Source organism: Dipodomys spectabilis, unplaced genomic scaffold, assembly GCF_019054845.1.
Source record: "Dipodomys spectabilis isolate Male_0828 unplaced genomic scaffold, ASM1905484v1 ptg000718l, whole genome shotgun sequence".
Lineage (NCBI taxonomy): Eukaryota > Metazoa > Chordata > Mammalia > Rodentia > Heteromyidae > Dipodomys > Dipodomys spectabilis.
The window spans coordinates 17,501-29,252 of record NW_024871395.1 but is presented as its reverse complement, the minus strand read 5'-3'; the positions used below and the strand labels follow the sequence as shown (position 1 = coordinate 29,252).

Genomic DNA, 11,752 nt, shown 5'->3' with positions numbered 1-11,752 from the left:
CTAAACCGTGCATACCCCTTTCTCGTATAAAAAAAATTTCATTGTCTTAATGAAAGCAGTCTTTTCCGTCTGCAAAGGAAAGATAGTTGGCTAGGGAATGGGCAGCCCTGCCTCCTTTTCCGCTTAACGCACCAAAGATTGGAACTGTTAGGATTGTTTCTGCCTCTGATCTTTTCGTTGAAGAAGCCTTCTTACTACAGCTATCTGTTAATTAAGGTAAGAAAGTCATCAAGGAGTTACGAACTCGGACATTAACGTATAATAGGAGCTAATCAAGTCCCACATCTGTGTCAAAGAATATAACCAACAACCAACTCAAAGGAAATCCCTTCTTCGCGCGGAGTGGATAAGGCCCATCTATTATGTCAGTGCCTTTCCTCGTCCATTAACCCTTTTTGGATTCTAAACCTTACCTTATTAGGGCAATCAGTTCTGGCACAAAAGCAATTCTTGTAATGCCGGGATCTCATCTTCTCTTATGCGTTATAGGGACAGATCACTGCTATAAGGATCCTTTAAATTGAAATGTGAGACACGTCATGGCCTTCTTTCAGGAGTTGTAGATAGTATCCCCTTTAGCTGGTAGCTAGCAAAGAAGTTTTCCCTCTTATATATACGATGATCGGGGAAAACCGAAGGTTTACCTGCTCTGTCCATGAATCCCCTTACGCTTGGTTACGGTACGTCAGCGAATCGTCTCTTGTGCTACGGTCGTCTATCTGTGTCAAAGAGCGGATTCTCTTGCAGCTTATTCTCGAACAGCAGATACAGGTTATGTCCCTGAGACTATTGATTCAATAGCAGCGTATTTTGACACCGTATTCTTCTTTCCTCCCTCACATGCAGCCTATTCTCCGTTCGTGACTATCTTAACCATTGATTCAATTGGGCAAAGAACAATCTATTCGTGCCATTAAACCTCCTCGTCCATTAAGTCAGTAGCTTTTCCGGGCCTTCAAAGCAGGCCCTTCAGATGCACAGGGGCGAAGAGAACCGTCTTAAGACGGTTGGGTGAAGAGGACAGAGAGTGGATATCTTCTCTTATACTTGAATTGATCAAGGTAGATAGTGGCAACCCAGTTACCATCTATGCCCTTCCTTATTGGTTTCAAAAAGTGGAGGTTTCCTGGGTGCCCTAATCCGGTCGGTCTGCCCCTGGACTCCTCCGGGTTGTAAATGACATAGCGTTCCTGACGTACTGGACTTATAACATTTGAATTGCTCTTACATTCCGCGTTCTCTAAGAAAAATGGATCTTATCAAATATTTCACATTTTCTATGATTATCTTTATTTTAGGTATTCGGGGAATCCTCCTTAATCTAAAAGTCGAAAAAAAAGACTTTGGTTTCTTTGATGATTTGATAATCAAGAATTTCACTTTCTTTTGTTTCTTACTCGTTTTTGTAATTAACGGCCCCGACATCACCTATTGCGATAGGAATAACGCCTTCTCGGTTCCGACTAGTCCGGTACAATTGCCGGGAGAAGCGGTTGTTCCACCCGAAGCTCTCCTTCCAGTGCACATACCGGAGCTGGTACATCCCTTAATCAATGATCTACAAAGGAATAGAGAACTCTATAACAGCTTTATTTCATTTTCCGTAGGTAATGAGATGACGTTAGAAAGGTAATGAGATGACGTTAGAAACGCTTGTGAATACCATTGACACCCAAGCCGCGATAGAAAGGAAAATTGAATCCGCCTTAGTACATATAGGCGTCGATTCATTTGACATCGTAAATAATCGCGAACATATCCGGGAAATATTCTTTTATCCCCGGGGAAGAGCTTATTCACTCGTCACCAATCGATCTGACTTACGTGAAATGGAGCTACATAGCATAATAAGCAGCCGTCCTTTTCAGCGACTCCTCCGAGTCAGAAATTTTTAACCATGACCTCTAAATGGGGTAGGAGGGGTCTAACAGAAGGGCTTGGCTTGAAAAAGAAAATGAAATAAGAACAACCGCGCTGGTCGTAATAGATCGACTTTCATGCGAGTTCTTGCTCCAGTATGAAAGTTCCATTTCAGGAAAGGACGACGTACCATGATACTTTCTGTTTTGTCGAGCCCTGCTTTGGTCTCTGGTTTGATGGTTGCACGTGCAAAAAATCCGGTACATTCCGTTTTGTTCCCCATCCTAGTCTTTCGCGATACTTCAGGGTTACTTCTTTTGTTAGGTCTCGACTTCTCCGCTATGATCTTCTCAGTAGTTCATATAGGAGCTATAGCCGTTTTATTCCTATTCGTTGTTATGATGTTCCATATTCAAATAGCGGAGATTCACGAAGAAGTCTTGCGCTATTTACCAGTGAGTGGTATTATTGGACTGATCTTTTGGTGGGAAATGTTCTTCATTTTAGATAATGAAAGCATTCCTTTACTACCAACCCAAAAAAATACGGCCTATCTGAAATATACGGTTTATGCCGGAAAGGTACGAAGTTGGACGTCTTTGGAAACATTGGGCAATTTACTTTATACCTACTATTTCGTCTGGTTTTTGCTTCCGTCTCTCATTTTATTAGTAGCCATGATTGGGGCTATAGTATTGACTATGCATAGGACTAAACAGGTGAAAAGACAGGATATATTTCGACGAAATTCAATTGATTTTAGGAGGACTATAATGAGGAGGACGACAGACCCACTCACGATCTACTAAAAGGAAAGTAGCTCGATATTGGTTCGAATCCAATTCGTGAGATGGCAGTGATCCCTCTTAGAGAAGGAAAGCTTCGGGATCAAGGGTTGAAAGATGAGAATAAGTGCCACGGCACGAGATTGATGTGATGATCCTTGAATCATGCGATATGGACTCAGCCGTTAACAGCTTTTCTATATGTGTTGATCTGTTAAATCATGCACCCCCCGCTTCTGCAAGCAGCATATAATCTCAGGCCCTTGATGCCAGCAGTTCTCAATCTGTTTTCCAATCATGGCAAGAATCCGCGAAATGCTATTCTTTCTTTTTTTTTCTTCTTGTGTTGTTTCTGAAAGGCACCATAGCTACACGAGGGAAAGCTATGATGCCCACTCTGCCACAAAAAAAAGGGGGCCGCTTTCTTCCCCCAAAAAATGCCAGTTCCACCATCAGGGCCCAGCAAGCAGAAGAATGTAGTTCCGAAGCAGCGTTTCACTCCAGAAATAGTATATGGTGGTTCAAAGCGCTTTGTTCCGTCCGGCGCGAATCCCCTCCACCACTAATAGTGGAGGTGTTATTATTAAGAAAATAATGTCCTGCAATAATGAAAAAATGTACGAACATAAAGAATGTAATGAGCAGACCAGCCCACTTTTATATGTGGGTTCATTTCATGATGCTTATATGAAAGAATAGTTTATAAAAAAGTTGCTTAAGACTTAGTCCCATTCTTTCGTCTTGTCTTTCTCGTATTGTGTAAACGAACTTCAAGTCAACATTGTGTACTCAACAGGAAGCGTCACAGCGACGGTTTGATCCACCTCCGATGTCGATCTGCAGTAATAGTTTTCGAAAGTCGTTTTCCGAGGTAGGTTCTTTTTTCACTTTGAGCTATTTTCCTCTTTCGTTGCTATGGTTTACCTGTAACATGCCAAATGTCCAACACTTAGGTGCTTTCGTCGATCATCCTATATGAAAAATGTATGACATGCGTGGATAATGAATGACTTGCATGGTATGCAATCTGAACGTCCACAGAGTACAAAAGGTAAGACAACAAAAGAGAAATGAGCTTAGCACAACACGATATAGGATAGAAACCTAATCCTAAAAGGGGGAAACCTCATCACTGAACAATCATAGGAAGATAAGGAAATGGGTTCAGACCAAGTGACAGAACTCTCTATGAGTTGGGCTACATAAAAGATCCTATTCTAAAATGGATGTAGCTTAACTAAAGCCCAATGCAGGTTGAACTCTATGGAATTGCAGCCTCACTACCCTCTTAGAGCGTTACAAGGGATTTTGGGCCTAATGACAAGAGTTTAAAGTATGGGTTAAACCATAGGTGAAAGATAGCCTACACAAGCTAGGCCTAACACAAGGCCCCATATAGATTCAGCTTAGGGGTTTATGAGAGATTGATTGATGGACCTAAGCTAAACTTATAAGATTGAACCTAAACCAAAGCCTATAGACTGAATTAGGAGAGCAGAGGTTTAATCCAAGACCAGGAAAGCAAGCTATATCGAAGCCCAATGCCAAGCAAAGCCCTAGAAGACTACAAGTGAAGAAATTGGGTTCAACTAAGCCCTTAACCCAACATGAGGTGGAGCCTTAACCCGACACAAGATGGAACCCTATTAGGATAGTGGGCTTAGTCAGCCCAACATAGGTTGTCAACCAAAAAGGAGAAGCTCCCGTGATTGTTGGTTTATGGATATCCTACCCTAAGACGAGAGGATTGGGCTTAGAACAAGACCCATCGGTGGATAAGATCACATCTTCATGACAAGAGGTGTACACGTTAGGCCTCACTCAAGGTAATGGGCCAAACCTAACGAGTCCAAACAATTTTGATCTTATTGTATGAGAAAACCACAGATTGGGCTTAATATTCAAGGCCCAGAAAAGATGGGTTGAATCCATAAACCGCTCCGTGGGGTCCAATGACTCTCAGAATGGCTTAGAATTGCACACAATTGCTATAACTTGGGTGACGTCATAATCCTTATGGGCTCAAGTCGTATTGGATCCTAAGTCTCACACATCGAAGAAATTTTTTTTCTTGCGTTTTCACTGTCTTGTCTTAAATCAAAGCATCCCCAACAAGCCATTGTCTACAGACTGAATACCGCTCAGGAGGGTGAAATACCACCCAATTGTTCTTCTGCTTGGTATCTTCGGGAAGTGCGCAAACCATCATTATATACGCAATTCGTCTTTCTGCTCGTGAAAACGGAAACGTACTTTCTTAAGGTACTGCCCGTGCCCTGCCAAGTCACATTTTTTCAGTGTTCAATTAGTGCTCGTCCGACCATTCTTCTCTCATACTCCACCCAACACTCTGTATTTCGAAACCTCTTAATGGGGAATCACACCTTCCTTTCACTTCTGCCGCTTTTATCTCTTGCGCCGCTGATGGTGTTAATTATCATTCCGAGGTGGGGGAAAATCCAGACGCATTCCTGCCAGCAAGGCAGATTTACATCGTCGGTCATTGGCGATTGCTTTCTGTTTGTGGCATCCTTTTGTTCGCTGTCAACTGGTGATATTAGAATATATAAATGTAGATAGAGAGAGAGGCTAAGCCTACGTAACGCTATGGGAACCGCTTTTTGTCTGCTATATAGATGCGCTACTTTGTGAAAGAAAACATCGTCAGTCAGTAGCATAACGAATAGAATCCAGAGCAGATAAGAAAAGAAAATCGAGTAGCTTGCGGGCTGGTCGTCATTGCGCACTAGCTGGTCAGTGGGAGTAAGAGAGTGTTCCGTTAGTGGGAGGTCTTTTGAGAGTTTGCTTTTATTTCATCTTTTGCAGAGCAGTCTGTATGATAAAATAAGGGGTCAGGACCGCTCCTGGTCTTCGAACTAGTCAATAATGGTCGGCTTCATTGGTATCCTTTCGGTATGCGTTGCGAACACTTTCATTTTTAGCGTCTCACCTTCTCGTCAGAAGCGAAACTCGAAAGGATGGGGCAGATGGTCCAAGTACATAACTTTTTCTTTTTTATTACTTTCATGGTCGTGCCTCGTGGCACGGCAGCACCCGTACTATTGAAATGGTTTGTCAGTAGAGATGTTCCCATAGGTGCCCCTTCTTCCAATGGTACTATAATTCCTATTCCTCTCTTCATTCCCTATTTTGCTCTATATACATTCCAGTCAATTCATAGGCTCCATGGACGGAGCAAAAATGGGAGTCTTAGTCATTAGGCAAGCCACCCTATTCTATTACCAGACATAATTGAGATAAGCTCACCCGAAACGTCAGCTAGAAACGTCTTATTTCGTTTCGTTCCCGTTCTTCATTTCTTTCTTCTCGAATTCGAATTCAAGGGGGGACTTTTTTAATTGTGAATCTTTCTGCGGTGTGCTCTGTTTACTATTATTTATATCTTTCTTATCTTTATCACGCAATAGGTCAGCGAAGCGTGAGCGGGGCCAAACACTTCGACCTAACGGGAATGAGCAAGGACGAAATGACAAGATGAGGTACTCCGGGCACCCCCATTTAGAAAGAAGGGTCGAAGGTTTTGGGCCTGTAGCTTTCCCCGTCCCCCCTTCGTCGGGCGGTGCTTGTGTGGGGGGTGTGCCACCAGAAATCGGGCTTGAAGCTCTCACCTTACCAACGAGCCGACAGCTGATGGCTGTTGGTCACGACTACTACCAAAAAGCTCCAATGAAGATGAATATTTCACATATAGGAGTGTGCATCTCTATGTTGGGTGTTCTTCTGTCGTGCGACCCGGCGGCTTATGTGCGACCTGTGGCCCACGCCTCCTATTTGTTCAGGGCGGGCGGCGTGAACTCTGATTCGATCCGGGTATTCAATCCCGCCGCTGAGATGCTCAGTTGACTCCTTAACCTTGATAGGAAGATGGCTTATTCAAGAATTCGTGCATAAGGGTAAGGAACTTTGGATGAACTAATGCGAATGGGTGTAAGCTTCGTTGCTCGGAAACACCCAGTGCTGACCACACTGAGAGACACGAAAGCGCAGGTAAGGCCAGTTGGCGAAGTGGCGTTAAGCATCCAACGCGGTACGAAAAGAGAGGTCGTGATGATATCATCTACGTCCGTACCGCTCCTCGTGGAGTAGATCCCGCATCCAACCAAGTCTTTGACCAGGGAACGGGGAGAATTCCCACTACCGCTGGCAGGCCAGCCGGGCCGTGAGCGCGGTGGGAACGGACTTCCCAAAAAAGCCAGCCCCGGGCCGGGGTCAGCATAGAATGAAGGGGACGGCCCTAACTAATGTTGTGTCGGCTTTGCCAACTTATTGGGTTGCGGGCGGAGAAAGAGCGGACGTGGGGACTCGGGTTGGGGCGAGAAGCCTAACTAAGAGAGCCATTCCATTTAGGGCGAGACAGAATGGGCGGGCATGAGCGGTTTGGTGTCCGAGCCAATTGGTCAGACGACGACTACTTCACTTAGACGATTAGTAGACGCCGTCAATCCCGGACCGGAATTGTTTGGGATGGAATAGAAAGAAAGAAGGCGAAGCGCTAGCGCTATAGGATTGGTTTTTTGGGTGGATAAGCTTGTGAAGAAGCAAGCTTATCCCCGCCCCGACCGGCAGCTGCTGGGTCTCCCCATTTCTCCTAACCTTCCCCCGGCCTTCGGCCGAGCTGTATGAGGCAGAAACTCGTCTCACGTACGGTTCGGAGGCCGAGCCCCACCCCAGCAGTAATGGTGCGGCTTAGGTCAACTAATACAAAGAATAGACAGTTCACTCAACGATTGCCTTTGGGTTCCGAACTCCTTATGGGGAAGGATCTTTCTAGTTTGCGAGGTCTCGATCATTTACATGGACCCACTTTTAATTCCATTTGTGGGAATTTTATGATCTATAAAACGTCCCTAACGAACGATCGGCTCATGTTTGAGCATGATGAATCACTTCGTGCCGACCTATTGCTAAAAAACTTTCCGGCGAATGGAAACCCGGAAGATTTTCTGCATTGTTGGATGAAGAATCACGAACATAAGAATTTCTGGTTGACCATGTTCCCAGAAAAAGATACTTTCGAGAAACGACGAACACGACTGAAGTGGCTATACATACAAATATATTTACGGATCTATATGCTTCGATTGGAACTGGAAGTTCCAGAACAGGCGGCTGGTATACCACAATAATGAAACTGCCTTTTATTTTTTTGATTCGGAAAGGATTTATGTTGGCTTCGTTAGGAGGCTCGCGTAGTTTGTTACGTCAGCTCCAAAAGGATAAGTTGCGTTGGCATCGAGAAAGTTCTGTGGAGTTCATAATTGCATAAAAGGAGTCAAAGTAGTGGCTGCGGCCGCGTTGCGGCACTTCAGAGCGGGCCGGCAGGCGGGCGCACTAGATCAACCCTTGATCCTAACCCTCGGAGTGGTAAAAAGAACCAGCAGATTAGGCTTCGTTCAAATAGAACGTCGCAGATCAAGGTGTGGAATGAATGCTTACCGAGGGGCTAACGGTGACGAGAAAACTCAGAAAAGGTATGAATCTTCCCCTTCATCCCTTTGCTTTAATGCGGCTAACACCATTCCCCTGGTTTAGTTCTTCCCCGGCTTCTTTCTTTCCATAATCGGATATAAAGCTTTAGGTCAAGTGGCCCCGACGCTTGTGATATCGGCGATTGAAGGAGTTTCATGCTTGCTGATAGCCTTACCTATTTCCTGGGTTCTGACACTTTCTAAAGCTATTGACATTGCCCGAATCGAATGTTATCCGCTTTCTTGGCTGCATCGAATTCAATTAATGAGTTTGATCATTCCCCTGGGATTGTGAGAGGATTTGTCGACCGACCCGAAACTCACGTTTTCATTTAGAAAAATAGGCCGGACGATTCAATCATAACCAGAAAGAGATATCCTAAAATAAAGGCCTTTTTCGAGACAAAAGAAAAGAGGCTTACATATCTTCTTCCCTTATCAGAACGCTTTGACCCTTTGCCATAATTACAGAGATTCCATATTCGCGGGAATCAATAAAAAGAATTTCTTTCTTTGTGGACAAAGATTACGACTCTTTCCGATAGATAACCAAAGAGCGGACAGGAGCAAGCCAGAGAGACCTATTTCATATGAGCTAGCTAGCCAATGAGATGAGCTAGCCATTGAGGGAGCTTAAACCGGTGTCCCTATGTGTCTACCTTCCTTTCAGATAGGTCCTTCCTTGCGTACTATACTTATAGAATGAAAGTTTCAATAAACGGCCTATCTTTTGCAATTGAAGGGGCCTATCGTAACCCTAAAGACCCCGTACTCGCTATTTTTCAAATAAGGCCATTAAGAACGTTTTATAGAAAACGAGATGAGAGCTAAGCTAAACAGAAAATAGATTCGCTAAACAGAGGATCCCTACTTGATACGAAACAGAACAGGAACTTCACTCATACTGAAAGACTGAAATAGATTCATTCCTTGCTGCATCAATGCTCGAGGAAGAAAGCGCCCACCCACGGAAGAAGCGAGGACGGAAATGTTTTGTACTGATTAAGCGGGAAGACCGATCTATTTCATTAAAGGAAGAAGGGGATTGACAAGGAGGAAAAGATCAATAACCAGAAGTCGAGCAAAAGCCACTCATGAATTGCTTGTGAAATGCGGCCGAGCACGGGCAGGTTATACACTTTCCCGAAGCGGTAAATTCAAAATGAGATAAGAGATGTTAGCATTAGTGGAAGATTGATCCTATAGCCTTACCTACTATCAAGCGGTTGAGGATCTACCACTCAAGAGATGATATGCTTACCCGTGAAGACGAAAGGAATTTCTTTCCAATCAATTTCATTGAAAAAATGAGATCAAAAATGAGACAAAAAGTGGTATTGAATTTGACCAAAAAAGTAGATAGAAGTATTCACAGCTGTATGGCGCGTGTAACCCTACTTGCTTGTCGCACTTTTGAATAAACCGCTTTCTTTTGTTACCTTATTGACGAAGGGGCGAAGAGAACCGCCATGCGGCGAAGGGGCATAGAGAACCGTCGCCATAAGACGAAGGGGCTTTTTTATAATTATCCATTACCTCGAATTCACAAAGAGAAAAAAACAATCTTTAATGGCCCTATTTATGAAGATATGCCACGGATTTCCCATCCTTAGCTAATAAGGAGAACGGGAAATGTGAAATAGCCGGCCTATGCCTATTCGTAGCCCACCCGCTCGCCTCTTGTGAAACCTTTGCCCAGGAGCTCAATAAACCACTCTCTTTTCTCCGTTCCATTCTGGCCTTACCAAATGGCTACTCATTTTCGGTGGTAGTATTATTAGAAAACCCTCCTCTATTCCCCAGCGTCCAAGCAGTCACGTGCCTCTTCCATCCGTTCGGTCCTCGCTCTCAACGAAAACTACCCGCCGAAAGGAAGATTGAAGCAACCTTTCGCATAGCCCTTTCTTTCTTGGGCAATTGAATCAGGAACCGGTGCAGAAGACAAGAGGTTTTTAAATCCGCTGCATCTCATGCCAACCGCTCTTTTGGGCTAAGGATTGGCAGTCGAGACAGAGATTTCAATTGAATTAATTGAAAGAGCATTTATCCCATCCCAGTTAATCCAATAGTCGAAGGAAGGTGGCACAGTTAAGTTACTCAACAGAATCAGCCCTTTTCATCGTTTTGTGAAATCCTCGGCTTCAACTCCTTCTTTTGGGCTGGGCTGTTGTACTTCTACTTCTACCGTGTTAACTCTTATTTTTTAGCAGAGGCCTTGTAGAATAAATAAAGAGTTGAGGTCTATCAATAGAAGTCTCACTGCTATCGAATCCGCTTCCCTTGAATACGGTCTTTGAGAATCAGCTATTAGGGGAGAAGAAAGACAAGAAGTAGGAGACTCTTTCAACAAGGATACTTCTCTTGATAAGATCGAACTCCTGCGCCCAGATAACGAGCACCCATACTTCATCAAGTGGATCCTACATGAAAGGAATTTTTCGAGAGACCATTGAGGAGTTATCTCATTCTAAACCTTCTGGTGATTTAAATGAAATAGGTTAAAATGCTATGGTATGGAGATCAAAGTTTCAAGTTGATGGAAACCGCAGGGAGAACTTGACCTAATTTATTGATAATCAGGATTATACTTTTTTGTCAGACGTTGGGGCAGCTGAGCTTGCTTTAAAAAGTGTGACATGTGCGATTTATTGTCATTACCTAAAAAGATAGAAACCGGGATTAACCCACTCAAATCACCACTCATCCAGCTGAAGTCAGAGTCCCTGTGGCTGTGCTGTGGGACATACCCGAAAGGTAGACTATACCACCCATTTTTTGAATAACTTTGAATAACAAGGGGCGAAGAGAACCGTCTTAAGACGAAGGGGTGCGGCGTTGTTGGAAAGGTTCTGAAAGTTAAAGAACTAAATTACTAAATGGAGAGGATAAGTGCTATTCAAATGTCTAACCTACCGATTCCGGTGATACATTTAAGGTGTTTATGCTGTGCTTTCTTCCTTTCATTTAGCGGTAGCCAGTCCCAGTATAGAGTTGCATCACCACATCTCTGATGTCAAGATTCCTCCGGATAAGAAAAAGTTCATCGATAAACCAAATGGATCAACACTACTGAATGAGGCATCCACGTCATCAAGGAAACGATTCCTTTTTCCAAAAAATCCTATCCTGGCTGACGTGATATGATTGGGTTGGGGAAGTTTATTATTCCGGATTGTTTTCTTCCTGATATCGAGCTTGCCTAGCTATCCGAAGTGAATCTCTGACAGCAGTGAATGAGTTCAGTGCTGTCAGAGAGAAAAAAAGAAAGAAGTCAATGGACCCCACTACAGGAATGCTTTTGCGGGTGTGGAAGCTCTCGATATAAGACTGAAAAGACTGACACAGAATACAAAGCTTCCAACGAGGAGAAACTGCAATACCAGAAGTAAAAAAGGACTTCGGATTACGTAATAGAAAGCATAAAGGAAAAAGCGGATTGCCTCTTCTCCGACTACATAGACTATTCTTAGGACTAGCCGGTGTTGGTCCTACACCACAAAGACCAGTTCCTTTACTCCCTCTACGACAACAAATGAAGGAATGGACAGATAGGATGACTAGGGGATTCACTGAACTCGCCCGTTGAAGCTGGCCTTCAGAAGGGACAGAGGTCAAGAC

The 11,752-nt window shown here is 43.8% G+C and overlaps 1 protein-coding gene and 1 pseudogene across 1 annotated transcript; both read left to right on the top strand.

The window, feature by feature from the left end:
* Positions 1–2,051: 2,051 nt before the first annotated feature.
* Positions 2,052–2,669, top strand: LOC122102014 (NADH-ubiquinone oxidoreductase chain 6). The gene has a single exon (XM_042672534.1). The coding sequence runs from the start codon at positions 2,052–2,054 to the stop codon at positions 2,667–2,669; it is 618 nt and encodes a 205-aa protein (XP_042528468.1).
* A 2,963-nt stretch (positions 2,670–5,632) lies between these two features.
* LOC122102015 lies at positions 5,633–7,932 on the top strand (annotated as a pseudogene).
* The last annotated feature ends 3,820 nt before the right edge of the window (positions 7,933–11,752 follow it).